This window comes from Bombina bombina, chromosome 6, assembly GCF_027579735.1.
Source record: "Bombina bombina isolate aBomBom1 chromosome 6, aBomBom1.pri, whole genome shotgun sequence".
NCBI lineage: Eukaryota > Metazoa > Chordata > Amphibia > Anura > Bombinatoridae > Bombina > Bombina bombina.
The window spans coordinates 231,625,118-231,647,432 of NC_069504.1; the positions used below are offsets into that span (position 1 = coordinate 231,625,118).

At 34.6% G+C, this 22,315-nt stretch overlaps 1 protein-coding gene across 1 annotated transcript in view; it reads left to right on the forward strand.

Moving 5' to 3' along the window:
* The first annotated feature begins 499 nt into the window (after positions 1-499).
* PAWR (pro-apoptotic WT1 regulator) overlaps positions 500-22,315 on the forward strand; it is a 367,225-nt gene continuing 345,409 nt past the window's right edge. The window contains exons 1-2 of the mRNA XM_053716759.1: positions 500-599; positions 2,275-2,825. Coding sequence (XP_053572734.1) covers positions 2,316-2,825 — 510 coding nt within the window. The 5' untranslated portion in view covers positions 500-599; positions 2,275-2,315. The remainder of the gene's footprint in view (positions 600-2,274; positions 2,826-22,315) is intronic.

Below are 22,315 nucleotides of genomic sequence, written 5' to 3' on the forward strand. Positions count from 1 at the left end.
AAACTATGACAAAATGTAAATTATTTTAAGGCTCATTAATGAAAGTAGTACACCTATAATAATAACAGAGTGTATTTTATATAATGTGCGAGAAGAACACGGATATCTCTTCATCGTATGTCCTCCTCTGAAACAGCACATTGCATGCTTGTATCATAAAGGTAGTTTGCATTAATATACCAATCCTTTCACTATTCATATTGACATATAGCTAATCTGCATCTACCTTTTATTGGGGCAACACCTAGCTATGGCTAAACACTTTAAAATGAAGCATCCTAAACACTGATCAAAACATAATTATAGATATAAAGCCATCCACTGAACTTAAAGTTTAGATTTCTGCTTTTTGGACGTTAATGGCAAAATAATACCTGAACATGTAATTTGAATCTACTGTATAAAAAATGTAATTTCCATACATCTCACGAATCCACCTTAAGTGAACAGACTAGAGAGAGAAACTGTCACTCCCCTAGAGGCAGGGGAGTGGTTTGGTGCCGAGCACTGGTGCATGAGAACAGGCGAGAGGTTGCTATTCCGCACCTTGTCCTGGACATATTGAGCTCCCGTGACGGATTGATCACCCCTCTATACAGGTACATTATGTTGATCACTTTGCTTTTCAACTCAGGAACCCCGGAGCAGTCCATGTAGTGTTAGGGGGTGATGGCGTGGGATCATGTATAACTTCTGTTGCATAGTTGTCTTTGAAGCTGATGGGGCAAATTGCCTGTGGTGTCTTGACTACAAAAAGGCGGAGCGTAGTTCAGGTTGCAAGTTATTTTTTATTTAGTAATCTAAGTGTTTTTTTTTTTTCCTGTAGTGTTTTTAACCAGAAGATAAAGTTGTATTGATGTGTTGATTACTATGTCATTCTTTATACAGAGTATTACCATCTGATCAATCTAAATGCTGGATATCCCTGGGGAAGAAGAGCTTACAAACTCAGACATTTTTTTTTTACTTCCCATCCATGTTGAAACAGGGTTTCCTGATGCTGAGTGAGCCATGATTAATGTCAGGCTGAGTTTGTATAAGGAGAATCTAGTTCTCTAGGTTGGCAGAGCAGTAAAGATGTTTTGCAGTATCTACCGATGACTTTGTAACAAGCCTCAGCCTGTACCTGCTGTTACCTCCCTGAGGCTCTATGACTGGCATAGGACAGGGGCACCTGTGTGTTAGGGAGGATTAGCTGCTAAACTTTATTTTATAGCTCTCATTGTTTTCATAGACATTAGATGATTCTTAACCTCATGTTTGCCACGGTGGACTGCTACATGTTTCAGACCCTTTTAGCAGCAAAGGGATTAGAAACAAATTGTCTCAGCTGTAAAGCGTACAGGACATGGTTACATATTCTGATAGGATTCAATTATCGTGTTTTACTGCCAGCTATGGGGAAGGTGTTGTATAGGTTTAATTTTGCAAAGTTTTCAGAAGTTTAGAGCAGTGGGTGTCAGTAATTCACGTGACACCCCTTGTTTATTTTGTTAACAATCATGCTCCCCCATGGAATCCATGAATTGTAATGATATTAAAATATTCTGAACAAAAAAAAACATAAAGCCAGCACTGCACACCGATTTTATTGTTTTAACTAAAGTCTTATAAAATAATAATATATTTTTTATTAAGTTAGACTAACGTCAGCAATTTGAGTTTTCCACTCACTGCTCTAATTCTGTGTGACACCCTCAGCTGTGCAGGGTGTCCAGACAGAATGCTCATGAATCACTGGAGCATATAGGATAGTTTTGTTTAATTGTTGGCGTTAGACAACAGTGTCAAGTCACTGCTCAGGAAGTTTCAGTAAAGTTGTAATTAAGGGTGGCATTTTTTTTTCTTTCTGCTCATTTTAATCAAAATATTGGAATAAATAAGATGCTGCTTACCACTTGCTTTTTAAAATAATAAAAATAATAATAAATGATGCATGTCTGATGTTTGGGTGCATAGACTTTAAAGAATTCATGTAGCTAATTCTCTGCAGAACTGAAGCTATCTCTCTACTCTTGAGATTAGGGGGGGATCAGAAGCCAAGTTAACATAAATCTATATGGCGCCAGCTTTTGCATTGTTTGGTAAGGCCACAGATTACAATGATGGTGTATGTGGTTAATGTGTTAAGTATTCTTATGTCATTTTTATTTTGTAATGTATGTTTGTTTTTGTACTTTTTTCATTGTTAGTTTTCTGTATCTCTCCCAGGTTGAGGTTTTGTTTTTTGCACCTTGATTACTATAACATTATTTCATTTCATCTCCTGAGCAGCTGGAGAAGACTGTTAAGACTACAAGAGACTTGCTTGGAAGATGGCAAGTGGTGGATTCAGGGCAAGCACTCCAGCTACAACTGACTTCCTAGAAGAATGGAAAGCAAAGCGAGAGAAGATGAGAGCCAAGATGCATGCAGCAGAGTTACTAGCAGCAGGAGGTGTAGTGGTCAGTGACACTGCAAATAAGGCCAGTAATGAACTGAACAACAATAGCAGCATCAATGCGCCAACCAATAGCAACCAAGCCCCAACTTCCTTCTCTGTCTGTAAAGCCCCAGCAGTCAGAAGGGCTGAGGAGGATGTACCAGTTACTTCTGTTGTGGTGCAGCAAAGGAAAGGACCAGGGCCGGTACAAGATGGAGTATGTGCAGCTAGTACACAAGAAGACTCCCCACCACCAGCTTCACAGGAAACGCCAACAAAGGCAAAAGATAAAGGAAAGAACTGCAGTGGTCCAAGTGCCAGGAAGGGTAAAGGACAGATAGAGAAGAGAAAACTCAGGGAAAAGAGACGATCTACAGGAGTTGTTAATATCCCTTCAGTTGAAGTAAGTAGAGCCTCCTCAATGTAATCTGCTCACGGTTTTTGTACAGAAGCATAATGATGATTTGGGCACAAGCAAGAAATGTGACCCTTTTTCCCCTAAGATTAACATTGAGTAGTTATCTTTTTTTTTTTTGACAAACCCATACACACAGGCAAAACACACCCGCGCACACCCATACATACAGGCGCACACCCATACACAGGCGCAAACCTATACACATCACAGTTTTTGCAGTAGTCTTGGACTAGTAAGAAGTTTTGTTTTATTGTTTTAAAAGATAGATAATCCCTTTATTACCCATTCCCCAGTTTTGCATAGCCAACACAGTTATAATAATATACTTTTAACCTCTGTGATTATCTTGTATCTAAGCCTCTGCAAACTGCCCCTTTATTTCAGTTCTTTTGACAGACTTGCAGTCTAGCCAATCAGTGACTGCTCCCAGATAACTTCACGTGCACGAGCACAGTGTTATCTATATGAAATACGTGAACTAACACCCTCTAGTGGTGAAAAACTGTTAAAATGCATTCTGAAAAGTGGTGGCCTTCAAGGTCTAAGAAATTAGCATATGAACCTCCTACGTTAAGCTTTCAACTAAGAATACCAAGAGAACAAAGCAAAATTGGTGATAAAAGTAAATTGGAAAATTGTTTAAAATGACATGCTCTATCTGAATCATGAAAGTTTATTTTGGCCTAGACTGTCCCTTTTAACAGTGATTGGGCTAGTAGCTTTTAATCTTCCAAATAATTTCTTCCCTGATAGGTAAACTGTCATTCAAACTACTGCTTCTTAAATGGACATAAACGTGTAAAAAGATAATACTAAAATGTGTAAAATGCATTTTATTATTTCTATATAGATTGCATATAACTGTGTTTGACCCCTGCAAATATGTTAAACACATAGTTAACGTAATTATTGGTAGCTAGCTGAATAAATCTGGTGAGCCAATAACAAGAGAAATTGTGTATGTAGGCACCAATCTCCAGCTAGCTCCCAGTAGTGGGTTGCTGCCTACTTAGGTATTCTTTTCAAGAAGGTCTACCAAGAGGTAAAAAGTACATTAGAAAGTTTTAAAATTGCATGGTCTGTCTGGATCATGAAAGTTTTTTTTTTTCTTTTTAATTTTTTGTTTCATGTCTCTTTAAATTCATGAAATGTAGTTTTTATTTTTGTCCCATGCTTTCATTTTTGTACCTCCTGCAGAATCTGTGGGTGCATTAGTAGTAAATAAACACACAGCTATATAGGAGTTTTTACATAGAAAACAAGACATATAATCTTATGGAATATAATTTATAAAAATTTAAAGGGACAGAAAACCCAACATTTTTCTTTCATGATTTAGATAAACAACTTTCCAATTTACTTCTATTATCAAATGTTCTTTGTTTTCTTGTTATCCTATGTTGAAAACCAGGTAGGTAAGTTCAGGAGTGTGCATGTCACTGCAGCATTATATCGAAGTAGTTTACCTTAGCAAGAGCACTAGATGACAGGAAATAGTGCACGCTACCTATCTAGATATCTCTTCAACAAAGAATAACAAGGGAACTATGCAAATTTGATAATAGAAGTAGATTAAAAAAGTTTTTTTTTTTTTTTTTTAATTGTATTCTCTATCTTAATCATGGAAGGAAAAAAAATGGGTTGCATGTCGCTTTAAAAAAACGGGGCTTTCCATATCATACCTCTCAATGTTGGAATGTAGGGAATCCTGGTTGCAGTCGGCATTAAACACATAAATTTATCCTGTGTAGTCTTTGAGGGCTACTGACGTTTCATGAACTCTATAAGCATGCACGGAGTCCAAGACTGTGTACATAATCCTTCATGTCATAAGTGACTAGGATTTCTTGTGTTCCTTTGTCAGTGCGGGGGAATGAAAGGATGACTCAGTTACCATGGAATTTATCCTGAAAACGTTTTTTATAAATATTTTTTGTGTGTGTATGTCAGTGTTTAAAGGGACGTAAAAGTTAAAATATGAAAGTCAAAATGAAACGTGCTTGATGCAAACAGAGCATGCCATTTTTAAGTCACTTGTGAATTAAAGGGGCAGTTTAGTCCAAAATAAACTTTCATGATTCAGATAGGGTATGTAATTTTAAACAACTTTCCAGTTTACTTTTATCATCAAATTTTCTTTGTTCTTTTTATATTCTTAGTTGAAAGCTAAACCTAGGTATGCTAATTTCTTAGACCTTGAAGTCTGCCTCTTATCTGTATGCATTTTGACAGTTTTTCACCACTCGAGGGTGTTAGTTCATGTGTGTCATATAGATAACATTGTGCTTGTACACATGAAGTTACCTAGGTGTCAGAACGAATTGGCTAAAATGCAAGTCTGTCAAAATAACTGAAATAAGGGGGCAGTCTGCAGAGACATAGATACAATCACAGAGGTAAAGTGTTGTTGGTTATGCAAAACTGGGGACTTGAGTAATAAACAAATTATCTATCTTTTTTAACAGTAAAAATTCTAAAGTAGACTGTCCCTATCCATTTCGTTCCATTAGCCCAGGGGTTTTCTCAGTATAAGGCATTAGGCCTCCCCTCTGACAAATTTTACAAGACAGTCCTCACTCCATAATAGATGTTACTTATTTTTTTCTCTCTTTACAGGAAATTGTAATATTTATTTTGAGCTTTGGGGAATTTTCATCTTATACAGGGTTCGCACACAGTTCTCAAACACTGCATTAGCCTAAACACAGTAATGCCTACATTGATCTATGCTAATCCCTGTGAGCCATGCATATCAGACTTTTTAAGGATATTCAATTTTTTTTTAATGTTTTTGAAATTCTCACATTTATACAGTTATAGATTTAACAAAGATAAACAAAGAAAATAATCCTTTAATAAGGGCAAATACTGTACATATGTAAAGCCAAATTCAAAACCATTAAAACAGGTTTCAGGATTGTTCTTGAGTATGTTGGAGGTAAACATGTGAAGTTTAGTAATAATACTGTATTGGTTTTTTTTTTATTTTATTATTATTATTATATAGATTGCAGATATACTAAACATAATTCAGTAATTTATGTAGAACCTTCACACAATCTAAAATTGTAATTATCAATTGCTTTATCCATTTAATACTTTAAAATCACAATTCACACATTACTTTGTGTAGATGTTTTCTTATTTACATCCATGAATATTTATGCATGACATTGTATATACATTGTATACTATTATAAAGTTGTTTTTTTTTTTGTGTGTCTTGCATGTCATTGGTTTTAATTCTAAAGTAAATGTTTATAATTGTTATTACTTTTGTTTTAAGAGCATGTATTTTAAGATCAGCTGTCCAATTTCCAGTGTGAGTTGTGTTTATTCCTTTAGTAAGACCATCATTATTTACAAAAATCTACAGTGTAAACAGAACCTTATTTCTGCGAATTTCAACATACCTAACCACACAATACATAGATTTTGGGCAGCTTAAAACAGACTGGCAAATATTTAATATGGAACTCTTAGAGTAATATAAAAAGAAAACCATATTATATGTAAATTATGTCCTTGGTATTATGTGTATCTTTAGTATCATGAAGGCTTATTGTATAATTCTGTTTCCATAGATACAGAAGGAGCAGTGCCAGGAAAGGGTGCATCACCATTGGTTGTTTTTATCATTGTCTTGCTTTTATTTCTCTTGTTGAAAGGGAGATGAAATCTCATTTTGATATGACTTTGTTAGTGTGTATTCAGTGTTTGTGTGTGATATATATATATATATATATATATATATATATATATATATATATATATATATATATATATATATATATTGTATATACATTTCAAGTACACTTCCAACATATTGTTAAAATGACAAGTTTTCCATTGTCCTTCTGCATCAGTGTTTTTAGGAGGAGCAATGTTAAAAGGGGTTATCAGTAAATATTACCAATCCCCATTGCATAAACGAGTTAATGGGACTTGAAACCCCAAGATTTTATTTTTTTATTCATATAGAATATACCATTTTAAACAACTTTCTAATTTACTTCTATTATTAAATTTCCTTCAATCTTTTGTTATCCTTTGCTGAAGGAGCAGTAGTGCACTACTGGGAGCTAGCTGATTAAATCTAGTCAGTCAATCACAAGATACAAGTGTGCAGGCACCAATCACCAGCTAGCTCCCAGTAGTGCAGGATATGTACACATTATTTTTCAACAATGGATTGGATATCAAAAGAACAAAGTACATTTGAAAATAGAAGTTTCTTAAAATAACATGCTCTATCTTTGACTTTTGTATCCCTTTAAGAAACAGAAGCTATTGCTTGAGCCATTTTCTTTTTTCTGTGGGACTCCCTGTCAGCAGTTCAGGAAAAATTAAAGAGTGATGGCAACATTAAGGGACATAAAGCACCTTGTAATTTAAATTAGAACCGTGAAAATTGCAGGTTTTCAAACTGTGAAGATTGGAAGTTCACACTGCAGTCTAGTAGTAAACGTACACGTTTTTGCTGCAAAAGCTGAATTCCCCCACCACTTGCCTTATTTGAAGAAACCAGTCTGTATCTATTACTGACAGACATTACTGAGGACAGATATGTGGCAAGGATAGCCTTAGAGGGACATAAAACCAAAAATGTTTGTTTCATAATTTAGACCAGGGGTGCTCAACCTTGGCTCTCCAGAGGTTTTAGAACTGCATTTCCCATGATGCTCAGCCAGCATTTCCCAGGATGCTCAAACTCTTTAAACTGGTGGTGCATAATGGGAAATGTAGTTTCTAAACTTCTTGGTGGCAAAGGTTGAGCACTCCTGATTTAGACAGAACATACAATTTTCACTTCTATGATCAAATTAGCTTAATTCTCCTGGTATCTTTTGTTGAAGGTACATCCTTGCACTACTGGAAGCTAGCTGAACACGTTGGGTAAGCCAATGACACCAGGCATATAAGTGCAGCCACCAATAAACAGCTAGCTCCCATTAGTGCATTGCTGCTCCTGTGCCTACCTAGTTTGTGCTTTTTGACAAAGGATACTAAAAGAATAACAAAAATTAACAAAAATTAGAAGTAAACTGGAAAGTTGTTTACAATTGCATTCTCTATCTGAATCATGAAATAAATGTTTTGGGTTTCATGATCTTTTAAGACTATCCTTGCCACATATTGGTCCTCAGTACTGTCTGACCGTAACCGTTTCAGACTGGTTCTGCCAAATACGGGAAGTGTTGTTAGTTTACTAATAGACTGCAGTGGGAACTTCCAATTCTCACAGTTAGGAAACCTGCAATTTTCTGAGTTTATTTACATGAAAAGGGGGACAATTAAAGGGACAGTATACACCAATTGTCATATAACTGCATGTAATAGACACTACTATAAAGAATAATATGCACAGATACGGATATAAAAATCCAGTATAAAACTCTTTTAAAAACTTACTTTAGAAGCTTTCAATTTAGAACTGTTGATAAGGTAAGTCTGGTACACCTACTGAAAGCGGCTGATAGTAGAACCTCGCCCCTGCATATGAAAAGACCCATTATACAAGCAGAAGCAATCTGAAGTCTGTATGCATCAGTATACGTACATCAAAAACTTTGGGGCTTGTTTAGGAGTCTGAAAATCAGTGCAATATTATTTAAAAATAAGCAAACTATACATTTTTACCAAAACACTCCCACATTTCTGTTTTCTTGCTATGATAAGTCTGTATGGTGCATTTACAGCTCTGAGAATTGGAAAAATTTGGTTTTAAAAAGCTAAATTACATGGGAAGGGGGCAAAATAAAAATGAAAGTATAGCGCAGTATTATACTACGCATGAGTAAACATTTTATATTAAAATCTCAAGATGTTTACTTTAACAGCTTTATGGAAATCACAGCTGGCCGGGCTGCATCGCTACTGTTTCTCCGAAGTACTTTAGTGGGGACTTTTCAGAGCATTAAGGAGACCTAAAAGTGCAAAAGGAAAAGGCTGTGTTAGAGCATTTTATTATTGCACTATTGATTGCACATAACTATGTGTTTAATTCCTGCAAAGTGTTTAAACACATCGTTAAAGTCCGCTCCATAGCAGCACTGCACTACTTAGAGCTCTTAGCAAATGAGGCATATATGTGTAGCTCCCAGTAGTGTGTGGCTGAACCTGCTTTTCAGCAAAGGATACCAACAGTATAAAGTAAATATGATAATAGAAAGGAATTGAAAATGATCTTATAATATGTTCTGTCTGAATCATGAAACTTTAATTTAAATTTTCATGACCCTTAAATTAGATTAAACATTTTCAAAATTAGCAGATAGATATTTTTTTAATAATGGCAGTAATGTCTATTAGACATAGGACTGAAGTGATGCATAACTTTTATGTCCCTTTGAGATGTAAGCGAATGACAGACCAGTAAACGTCAGTATTTTATCAGCTCACCAACAGCTTTTATTTGTAATATGAAACACAATTTTTTTTTCTTTCATGATTCAGATAGAGAATTCAATTTGAAACAACTTTCCAATTTTCTTCTAGTGTATCATCTGCTTTGTTCTCTTGGTATCCTTTTGTTGAAGAAGCAGCAATGCACTACTGGGAGCTAGCTAAACACATTGGTCAGCCAATTACAAGAGACATATATGTGTAGCCACCAATCAGCAGTTCCTGAGTATACCTAGGCATCCTTTTAAAAAAAGGATACCAAAAGAACAAAGCACATTAGATAATAGAAGCAAATTAGAAAGTTGTTAGAAATCACATTCTCTATCTGAATCATGAAATAAAACATTTGGGTTTCATTTTTTGGAGGGTAGAGAATGTATTTTCTTTAATACCAATATTAGTAATATAATTGCAACTTTTAGGTGATCTCTTTTGTTGTGTGAAATGGCAAAATGTGTTGGGGGGGAACTTTTTTTTTAAACTTCCTTTGTTTACCACACTGTTAATAAAAAATAAATAAAAAAAAAGCAATATAATTTTAAAGGGACATGAAACCCAAAATTTTTCTTTCATGATTCAGATAGAGAAAACAATTTTAAACAACTTTCCAATTTCTATTATTTAATTTGCTTTCTTTTCTTGTTATCCTTTGCTGAAAGGTTTATCTAGGTAAGCTCAGGAGCAGCAAATAACCTAGCTTCTAGCTCCTGATTGGTGGCTACATAAATATACCAATTGTTATTGGCTCACCTATGTGTTCATTTAGAAACCAGTAGTGCATTGCTGCTTATTCAACAAATGATACCAAGAGAATAAAGCAAATTAGATAATAGAAGTCAATTAAAAAGTTGTTTAAAATTGTATTCCGTATCTGAATCCAGAAAGAACATTTTTGGGTTTCATGACCCTTTAAAGCGTTTGTTTATTATTGTTTCTTCAGGGAGACATTTGATAAAGGCAACTTTTTATCTTAACTAAGAAAACATATGCTTTTATGTCCCTTTAAAGAAGTGGAGTGACATGTTCTCAGTTTTATCTGCAATATTTTATTTTTTAATATATTTTTTTGTCAAATTGATTTTAATTCTCCAGGGTGTGTTTTTCAGGCAGTGTATCTTATGTGGTTTAGTCAGGAAGACAAAGAGTGTTTATTTGGATTTAATATGCCCAGGAAATTATAGTGCAATCCTTTTATTTATCAAGAATGTTTTATGATTATAATCTACATTCAGAAGACCCCCTGCTATTTGCCATATCAACAGTAGACTAAGAAAATTTTGGAGTATGTAATAATGTGCCTTTTTTATTAGTTTAAGGTTTCACTTATTACATATAATCCATATAACATATGCAGACAGACGGAAACATCTACAGTCTTCCATATGAACATGAAAAAGATACTTGTAGGAATCGCACTTAAATCGATAGTCTAGTCTAAACTTTCATGATTTGAATAGAGCATGCAATTTTAATCAACTTTCTAATTTAATCCTATTATCAATTTCTCTTCATTCTCTTTTTATCTTTATTTGAAAAAAGCAAGAATGTAAGCTTAGCCAGTCCATTTTTGTTTCAGAACCTGGGTAGCGCTTGCTGATTGGTGTCTAAATGTAGCCACCAATCGACAAGCGCTACCCAGGAGCTGAACCAAAAAAATAAATAAATATGAGAATGAAGCAAAATTGATAATAGGTGTAAATTAGAAAGTTGCTTAAAATGGCATGCTGTATCTAAATCATAAAAGTTTAATTTTGACTAGACTATCCCTTTTTAAATGTAGCAAAATATTTGAAAATATTTTTTGGCACTTGACAACTGTGGGAAGAAAAGTCGTAAAAGTCAAATTGAAATGCACATGAAGGGATTTCTGTTTTGAATAGAAAGTATTTCTGCAGTACATTTTATTACCAAAAAAACTTCTGATAGCTGAAGGTTATACACCCAGGTCATACATAGTATTCCTATTTACTTGCGTTCACACTACCCCTGCTCAAAATGAAAGTAGCAAGTCTTGTTGCACTGTGCAATATTGCCAACTTAACATAGCAGTGCCTGCACTCGGAGCAGGTGCAGTTTTTAATGCAAGTGAAGTATATTTTTTATGTATTTATTGCTTTAAACTGTGCTGAATCATTTTGAATTAATTAATAAATGCATGTGATGCTTAAAAGCCAGCCAGAATATTGACAAGCTAGCAAATCATCTAGAAACCTGGAAGGAATTTCTATATTAATACAGAAATGTAGGAGCTGTGGTTCCTTTTGTGTCTGAAATTCATTAAAGGGATATCCTAATATTTTTAATCTAGTAACAAATTTAAAGGGCCACTGTAAGTAAATATTTTCTATGCTTGTTACTAACTAACTACCCCAAATACGCTTTTTATCAATAGCATTTCATTAACATATCTCTACCGTATATCAGAAATCTTGTCTGCAAATTTAATTGTTTTCCAAACCCACTCCGTGGGTATCCTTTGCTCTGTACCAATCCGTTTACAGTACCTAGGTTTCAAAATGGCGCTTTAAACACAAAGTTATTGGTTTAAGTATTTTGAACATGCAGTGCTGAAAATAGTGGGCAGGATAACGTGACATCATCGGCGAATAAAAGATATAACTTTTAGAACGTTATGAAACTTTGTTTTGGAGAAAATATAGGTCAGTAGGTTTTAATTAATGTTTATTAACTTTAATATGTTAGTTGTTTGGCTTAAAAATTATAACAGAAAGTAATCCTTTAATAGTCCCCCTAACTGGTTTTAGCAGAGGAGATAAGATAAGGATTTTATAAACCTAATGGAGGAAACCTATTTTGTAACATGATGGCCTCATTCCTTTTTTTTTTCTTTTATAGTAGAACTTTACACTTTAAAAAATCTGCATATTATTGTCAGTTTAATCTGTAATCTGTGCCTTTAGCATATCATTATGTCTACCATTTATTTAGGTTTTTATTGTTCCTTTACTGGTTACCCCTTTTTAATATTGTATTTATATTGATGGAGGTTTTCCTTTTAGTTTGATGGTAATATAAAAACCATTGCACAGCAGCAGTGATCAAACCAAAGGCTGCTCAGCAGTACCACTGTACTAATAAAAATTATATATATATATATATATATATATATATATATATATATATATATATATATATATATATATATATATATATATATATTCCTGATTCTAAAGCACACATTTAGTCTTTACTTTTTAAAGTTAGCATCTTCCTGTAGTCAAGGGCAATAATAATTTTACAGTATATACCTAATGTAAGTCATGTATTTTTTTCCTTGTTAAAGAAGTTTTTTTTTTTATGTTGTACACAAAATCAACCTTTACCCTGATGGCTTAGCTGAAGACATTTTGTATTCTTACTCATATTAGCTTCCCTTGCCGTTTTTACTTATGATCACATGCTTCATTATGCAACCCACTTATAATTAAGGACAGTCTATGCTAGACGCACGCTCTAATTGCTGCATTTTAGTGGCCAAGTCTACATTCATTCCTCATTTTAGTAACTAGAAACAATTTATCTAACCAAGAAAGCTTTAATCCTTTCACATGTGCTGCCTTTTCCTTTTTTAGATGCTTTTAGTAGAGAAATGTACATAGATTTACTCAAGCACTATTTTTAGGACATTTTATTAGTAAATAAATTCCTTTTTGTTTTAATATGTGTTTAATGTCAAAGGTAAAATATATGCTCTGAGATGTGCTCCGGTGCCACTCTGGATTAGGGGTAGCTGGTGGGTAAAGAAGAATCAGGCATATGTGTGTATGCAATAATCACTGGATATACTCTCTAGTCATTGGGTGTCTCCTCATATGGAGCAAGGGGTGCTTCAGGAGTGACACTTAAGGGACATAAAACAGGTTGAGATCTGTGCATATCCTAAAAGGGCTAATGAATTAAAAAATTGCATACAAAATTGTTTAAAAATTGCTGGAAAGTATCTTAAAATTTTCAAAAATAAGAAAAATTAATTACATTGCTAAGCTGCCTGGAGCAGCCAACTACGCCCACCCTTAGTGTTTAGACACAGGCGTTGTATTTCAACTGAGTTCACAACTTCTAGGCATGCTCCAGCAGATAATCCCTATGCATTTTGCATTCTACCGACCATAGATATAGATACAGCCATAGAAGTAAATGTGTGGGGGGAGTTAGAGCTTTACAATTCAGAAACTAAAAAGAAAGGGTTAATGGCGAGGCACTGAATTTGCAGGTAAAGTAATTAAAGTACATATTATTATATTTTGTCTCTATCCCAACTTGTTTATGTCTCTTTTAACTGCATGCTTAAAGAGGCAGAAAACACTGAGAGTTTGATATAAAATGTTTAGTTATGTGTAGTGAAACAACTTTGCAATATATTGTATTTATTTTGCCCCTTTTCATGTAATTTAGTTATACAAATCAAAGGGACAGTCCAGTCCAAAAAAACCCATTCATGATTCAAATAAGGCATGTAATTTTAAACAACTTTCCAATTTACTTTTATCACAAATTTGCTTTGTTCTCTTGGTATTCTTAGTTGAAAGCTAAACCTAGGAAGTTCATATGTTCATTTCTTAGACCTTGAAGGCCGCCTTTAATCTAAATGCATTTTGATAGTTTTTCACCACTAGAGTGCATTAGTTCATGTGTTTCATATAGATAACATTGAGCTCATGCACGCAAATTTACCATGGAGTCAGCTCTGATTGGCTAAAATGCAAGTCTGTCAAAAGAACTGAAATAAGGGGGCAGTCTGCTGAGGCTTAGATACAAGGTAATTAGAGGTAAAACGTGTATAATTATAACTCTGTTGGTTATGCAAAACTAGGGAATTGGTAATTAAGGGATTATCTATCTTTTAAAACAAAAATTATTCTGGTGTTGACTGTCCCTTTAAGCAATTTCTAATCCACAGAACTTGAAATGCACCCTGCTAATCCATCAATGCTAACTATGCTACATATCTATGCCTAACTGGATTTATCAGTTAACAACTGCAAAGGAATGCATTTTATACTACTTTATTACTGTAGCTAGCCTTGTTGTCTGCTGACTAAAGCTCAGATTGGCTCCTCCTTCAAATAAGGTAATTTGTACAACAAATACTGCAAAAAATTATTTAGCCTAATATTTGCCTACATTTTAGCAAAATAGTAGCAGTTTGGTGTGACCCATCAAATAGGTCCTGGGAAAAATATGCAGCCACCAATCAGCAGCTAGCTCCCAGCTGTGCACTGCTTCTTCTGAGCCTACTTAGGTTTGCTTCTCAACAAAGGATACCAAGTTAATGAAGCAAATTAAATAATAGATAGTAAACTTAAAATTTAACAACTTTCCAATTTACTTCTATTTAAATTGCAGGAAAACGGGGCATATTCAATTACAAAAATACATTGAAAAGTTTGTCTACAACATATAAATATTTCATATTACGTCCTCAAAGTGTTTAATTTCCCTTTTTTAGATGTGAAATTTCTTTTATGTTTCTAAATGATGGTGCATACTTCCTGGAGACCAGTTATTGGTTCACTAAATGTTCCATTTAATGAGATAGATATAATATTTCTTGCTTTGGTGGTTTATCTTTCTCATGTTTCCTTAAAGTGAAAGTAAACTTACCTTGTTTGCGATCTACAGTAATATTTTAATAATGTTTCATTCATGATTTTTTTTTTTTTTTTAAATTTATCTGTAAAAAAAAAAAAAAGTTATCGCCGTAATAAATATATTTTTTACCCCCTCCAAATTCCCCCCCCCTTTTTTTTTTTTTTTTTTTTTTTTTTTTTTTTTTTTCCTTGTCATGTTTTTTACATAGCTAATTGAAAATCTGGCCGTTAGGCGGCCGTCAAACTATGTCATCCGCCCACATCTTATTCTGCACATGCTCAATTTTTTTTTTCATCCCTATTATGTTTGGAGTGCACTCCCGTATTGCGCATTAGATTTCTTAGACAACAAACATTGGAGACCGGTATCGCTGCAAAGCACATGCGCAGTAGACTCTGAAAACGCCAATTAGCGCAAGCGCATTGGAAAGGTTCTTTGTGAACGCGCATTAGAGATACGTATAGAGCGGGTGGGACCGCTCTATACGTCACCGAACAGAAATATAGGAAGCAGAGGATGGGAGGAGTTTGCAGTGTAATGGTACGAAGAAAGATAATGATTAAAACTTTAATTATTTTAAAATAAGTTAGCAATCTTAGTAGTATTATGTTATAGGATGCATTGATGTGTTCTAAACGTATTAACTTTACTCTCACTTTAATGTCTGTGTATTCTTAAATTCTAATTCTTTAAAAAGTGTACACAACAAATAAAGCAGTGCAATTCTGGTCTTTTTTTTCACTTCAGATTCCAAATTTACTATGCTGCTTAGATGGGAGTATATTTGTAGGGCTGGCAGGATCCTGTTGCAACTGTATGGTATAAGGCCTGCCGCCACTCCTTTGTATGTTAAAACAATTTGCAGAGCAGACTGCATGTTATGCCGTCCTTTCCCTGAGGCTGTTCTGGGGAGATTAAACATTTTTGTCACGCATGGACACCAAGCAAAGTGAAAATTTCAAAGATCTTTGTGGAACTGCCTTTACAAAATGTGAGCGGCAGTCTCTGGCTTTCTGTAAAGATTACTTTTTTTAATTAGTTTGTGTTTTTTATTTATCTTTCTGTGAAGAAATTTCTTACTTGCAGAACTTCATTTTGCAGTTTTTAGAGTAAGGCGGTTTAAGTTGCCCAGTTGCTGTGTATTGGGTAAACAAAACGTTCACAAAACACACAGAGGAAATTCAAGAAGTGAACGTCATTGTGATAAGCAGTCTGATTCAGCGTTGGCAAGGCATCAAAGGAGAGCCTTGGCCTGCATACTTATGTATAACAAAATTAATGTAGTTAATCAGAATTTTAGTTACTTAATAATATATGTTAACATAATAGATGCAACAATATCAATGTGAATATTTCTTTTTCGAATATTGCACAATTTGAATATTACATTTAAAAAAAGCATTAGAAATACTGTTACATTTAACAAATGTTAGAATATTGTACAAACAATCGAAGTTAAAAACTAATGAACAAATGTGTTAAAATGTGTTTCATTTTTCAAATGTTGCAAAACGTTTGCGCATCCATAGTCATTAGTCCCCCTGAGGGAGGGGTAAAAGCACAATTTGCTATGGAAAATTACAGCAATAGCCTATAAAGGACCTGTGTACATTGCCATATTTTTTCTTTTTTTATAACATTTTATGAGGGTTATAGGTTTCTTTAAAATCACTTCTCATGTACCCTTAATATAGAGATTTTAGATGTTGTTGTTGTTGTTGTTGTTTTAAAGCTCAAAATTTAAATTTGAGATATTTGTGGGCTACAGTGGTGGTGTATGTTGGGAGTATGGTTTAGCCCTGGATTTGACAAATTTGTTGAAACATTTGAGCCAGCAGCTTTTGGCTATACTTATAAGATATTCTAAGCATATATTCACACTCTCGGCTGCTTGGCCCCCCTTATGTGCCCACCATGATACTGACAGCTTGGCCCAGCATTGCATGTGACATCAATGAAATTAACTACCCCTCATTTCACGTCATTGGTAAATAGGCTTCACAGGAGGTATTAGAGGGATACCTTGGCCAGAGGGTTTAGCTGTGCCAGGCTAAAATTTAGATGCGGCTGACGGTGCAAAGTGGGATGCACAACGGGTGTCATTGGGGCTCCAAACCAGGGAATCGGGGCCTAATTTTAAGGTGTCAGTGGCTCCCAGCACTTTTTTTTTTTTTTTTGAGCCCCGGTTTAGTGTTTTTGGATCTGTCCAGTGTGTTTAAATATTTGTTAAAGAGATATATGTTGAGATAGAAGGACCAGCAATTGTTGATTTTTATCTAAGTAAAAAAATAAAATAAAAAGTAGTAGGGCTGCAACTAACTATTATTTTCATAATCGATTAATCGGCCGATTTATTTTTTCGATTAATCGACTAATCGGATAAAAAGAGAATCAATAATAGCTTTCTATGTTTTAAATAAAATCCACATAATGAGTGTTACAAATATAAACTTCAGACTAAAACTTTACACTAACACAACTGTTTCTTCAATTTTTATGCAGCAGAGCACAGTTTTATAATTAAACAAAACCACAAACTGTTTGAAAAGAGGTAGAACTAGAAAGAGTTAGACTATCACTGTTAATAACATTCTGTTATTCACTCTTTCAGAAACTTTGCATTGAAAAGCAAACATCTCAACATGTCCACATGCTTCTGGCTAAGGCTGGTTCTCTGTTTGTAGCTATATTTCTTGCAGCAGAGAAAAGGCTGTTGAGGTGTATAAGTAGGGTTTTGCCAATTTCACCAAAGTGGGATATTTATCTTTGTTAGCTCTTCACCAATGCTACGTGTTTTCTACCTTGGCAAGGGGCCTCTCAATAAAGTAACCCTTGACTTCATTCTAACATAAAAATATCTTGAATATCTATATGCAATGGTAAATAACCAGCTATAAGGTTAGGGGAAATATCTAGTCCGCTCTAAAAATAACAAATATATACTTATAAAGGTTGAATCTGGTACATATTATCACAATTTATTAAAAATATAAAAAAAAACAATAAAAACAAAATCAAAAAGCGCTAAGGACTGTATATCAATAACAGGACAAAGCCTTACATATTTATTTATACAGTACATATAATCAGCAATAGCAAGCAATACGCTAATAATTGTGCAAACAGATAATAGTGCACATCAATTTAAATATCTCCTATCAATCTAGGGGCTAGGTGTAAATAACAAGCTCAGCACTATATAATGAAAAGCATAGTTCCAAATCCCCAGATTTAATGTAAACAATCCAAATGATGACTATTATATCTAGGTTGTACATAGGCCAGGGGTAGTTGTAAACTTATACTGTCCTGAAAAAGTGAAAAGTAGACGCCTGTAGACGTTCTTTAGGCTAAGGATATAGCCATAAAACACAATACCATGTGCAGGAGTTCATTGGAGTGAAGCAGCTGGTGTTGTGCACAGACCAACTAATTGCAAACCGATTAATCGATTATGAGATTCGTTGACAACTATTTTCATATTCGATTATTATCGATTATGACGATTAGTTGTTGCAGCTCTAAAAAGTAGTTTGGAGAGTGGCCTAATAAGGGCTGTGTAGAATTTACTGTAATTCTGAGCCCCTTTCTAGAATGTACTATTTCTGATATTGATGAAACTCAATATTGGGAATATAACATCAACTTCTAAGACTTTTTTTTTTTTTTTTATTTGTCTCCTAAAATGTATTCTATCATTATTTAATGTAATCCTAGAAGTGTTTCATGTTTATATTTTAAACATTAAACTGTTGGGTTAGGCAAAATCAAAACCCTTCATCTGCAGTGTTTGGGTTCTATCTGTAGCCGCCTGGCAAGGCACTCCTGTGGCAGTACACAAACTGACATTTAGTTCCACTATTGTAGGAGCAAACTTTTATAGAAATGATTTATAATTTTGTTTCCACATTTTAGAAGGTTTTATAAATCAAGAGCAGTACGGGGATTCAATTGGACACTGGGGCTCTCCTAACCACCACCTCACTACGATGCACACTGTGCTTGGGTTCTGGGAGGCCTGCTTCGATCACAAGCGTGAATAGTAGATGAACCAATCCAAAATTACAATACAATGATTACTTAAATGCACAGCAGTGCTGTCTAATTAAAAATAAAAAAAGGTTCCCTTGTTGTACACAACATAGAGCATAAGCCTTGGTTCTAAGGGATCCGAGCTATCAAAGGAAATCTGGACAGAGAAATCTTAAATATATGTGCAAGAAATCTTGTATGTTGACTTATTCCTACAGATCCTATTTTCTCACCATTTCTTTAGAGGGTTGAGAGGTAGAAGAACACCACTCCCTTGGTTCCAGGTCATTTCAGCAAGTCTTCATTGGTTGTTAATGGAATTGTCCTTGCTGGTGTAATACACTGTATAAATAAAAACAGATAATTTTTTTGTGTGTTAATTGCCTAGCCATTCCCCTGTTGTAAATGTTGAGCAGACCAAGGCTGGAGCAATATATTAGTTTATTGCCATGCTAGGGTGACTTAAAGCAATTTGCGCATTAAAAGTAAAGTTGGCAACTTGCAGCCTTGAGCTTGTCAACACTGAATTTGGACAACCTCTGGTGGTGCCACTTGAAGGACCACAACATACAGTAGAATTAAAAAATTGACAAATACACAATATAAAGAGAAATGCAACAGCACTTACTTTGTATCATGTGACAGCCATCAGCCAACCACAAAGTGCATATGCTGCACACTTGTACACATGCTCAGTAGGAGCAGGAGTCTTAAAGTGTGCATATAAAAAGATTGTGCACGTTTTGATAATGGAAGTAAATTGAAAAGTTTTTATTTTATGCATTTTTACTTTAGTGTCTCTTTAAGTCTTCATATTTAATGACCACAGTGCTACAAAAAATCTCAGGTCATAAAAAAGATTTCTGATTTGCATAAACAGATTCCTAAAAAAAAAAACAAAAAACTGCAGTACATGAAACCTAGACTGGAGATATTCATTAACCCCATTATAACAGGCATCAACGTACCCTGCACTTCGCTGGTCTTTCTACAGGGGTGCGGTTTTCAATAGTGTGGTCTCGCCGCCAGCAGTGAGACTGCGCTATTATAACAAGCCTGCAGGAGGAAGGGAGGGTTTAATAGCGCCCAGAAATGTACCCTGTATGTCGCTGGTCGTTATTAAGCACAAATCAATGGGTCCGTAAACAACTTGAGATGTTTTTATATAAAATGTTTAGTTATGCATAATGAAACAACTTTGCAATATATTTTTATTTCTTTTTTCCGCTTTCTTAATGTAGTTTAGCTCTGAAAATTAAGCCATTTCTAATTCTCAGAACTTCATCTGCACCCTGCTGACTTCTCAAAGCTGACCCTGCTCTATATTTGTCACTAATTGGCTTTATCAGCTGCAGAACATTGCTTTTTATACTAACATTGTGACAGTGGGCTAGCCTTGTTGGTTCCTCCACATAAGGCAAATGGTGGAAGGAGTTTGGCTATAGAAAATAATTGCAGTAAAAAAAGATGTTAATTTGTTTAAAAAATGGCAAGACTCGGGTGATATGTTTTAGAGCAACACAACAAAAATGTCTTGTAATGTTTACTGTCCCTTTTAAATTTCAGACTTTGTAGCACAATGTTCTTTTGGTGCCCTGTTATATTTGATGGGGGTTCTAATGATATTTTTTCTTTGGATTACCTGCACCTACATATCATGACATACAGCTGGGGCACTGAATATTCTAATATAGGGGTTCTTAGTGATTCTCTCCAGTGTTTGTTTTTAAATTGGTTCCCAGTTATTCCTCTCTCACTCAATCTTTGCATCACATATTTTTTTTTTAAAAGACTCATCCTGTAATTCTTAATCTGTGTCTGTCTTTGTACAGGTCGTTTTAAGCAATTTTCTTGGCAAGATTGACTAATTTGAAGTTTTATTTATATAGAGTTATGTTTAGTTATAAAGCTTGTTGAGAATAGTTCCTTCCTTCAGTTTTTTAAATACTGTGGGGAAAAGCATTGGAATCTTGTAAGGAACCTGCAAACTATAACGGATCATCTAAAGCAGTGATGGCCAATGTCCTAACACACAGGGGGCCTCTAACCAATATTTTAAATACCTTTACTACCCAATCCCCAGCTTTACACAACCAACATTTATATTAATATACTTTATAACATTTAAATCTCTAAATTTCTGCCTGTTTCTAAGCCACTACAGACAGCCTCTTATCGCCTGCTTTTTAATTAGTTTTTCACAACAGGAGACTGCTAGTTTGTGAGCCATATAGATAACGTTGTGCTCACACCCGTAGGTTGTGGCTGACACTGCACTAATTGGCTTAAATGCAAGTCAATAGATAACAAATAAATAAATAGTCATGCGATTAGGGGGCTGTTAGAAGAAGCTTAGATACAAGGTAATCACAGAGGGAAAAAGTATATTAATATAAACGTGTTGACTGTGCAAAACTGGGGAATGGGTAATAAAGGGATTATCTATCTTTTTAACCATAACAGTTTTTGAGATGACTGTCACTTTTTAACATACAAGTTCTATATTTTCTAAAAATGACCAGTGGCACAGATCTGTATTTAGATAAGGTTGTATGGTACCACCTGTCTTGTCTTTTTTCTGTCCAGACAGATTTTTTTTGAGTTGTGAAAATCCCAAAGCACACTGTTTTAATTGGGGGTTTTTTCAGTGGCCATAAAAACTATGATACACATTGTTAGTTCTAGTTTTTTCCTGGCGCCGCAAAAACTAGTGCAGAGGGCTGCGTGTAGCCCTCTGCTGCCAATTGGTCATCCCCGATCTAAAGGATTGAAGCACCATTGTGTAAAGGCTTTTTATGCAGAATATAAAGAGAGAGTGGTACCACAGTAGCCATAGGATTAGATGAAAGCATATACATTCCTTGGTCACAGAAAGTGGCCAAAGCACTGAGGTATTGGGTACCACTTGAAAGCTTTCAGGACACCAAGGTCCATTTGTCAGTAGGCCTAATAGTTCTTAAATGGGCATTATTCACTAGATTTTTCTTTGCATAAATATTTTCTAGATGATCCATTTTATACAGCCCATCGGGGGTGTTTTTGTAACAATGTATAGTTTTGCTTATTTTTAAATAACATTGTGCTGATTTTCAGACTCCTCACTAAGCCCGAAAGTTTTTTTCTTCTTCAATATTTATTTGTTTGAAGCTGCCAGAAAGAGCTATTAAAGTTATACATGAAACTAAGAAACAGCACGGCGCAGGGTGCAAACATACACATATCTTAGAAACGAGAAACAAAATTAGACAATACCATGTACAAAATAGAATGATAACATAACAGCATAGCTATTCTATCCATTTTAACATGGAAATGTTATACCAAAGATTATCCCATCTTTTGGCCCTGGCAGCTCATTTTATTAACAAAGAAAGAGTCATCCATACAAATCAAGAACAACGCAAAACAAAAACACACACACAAAA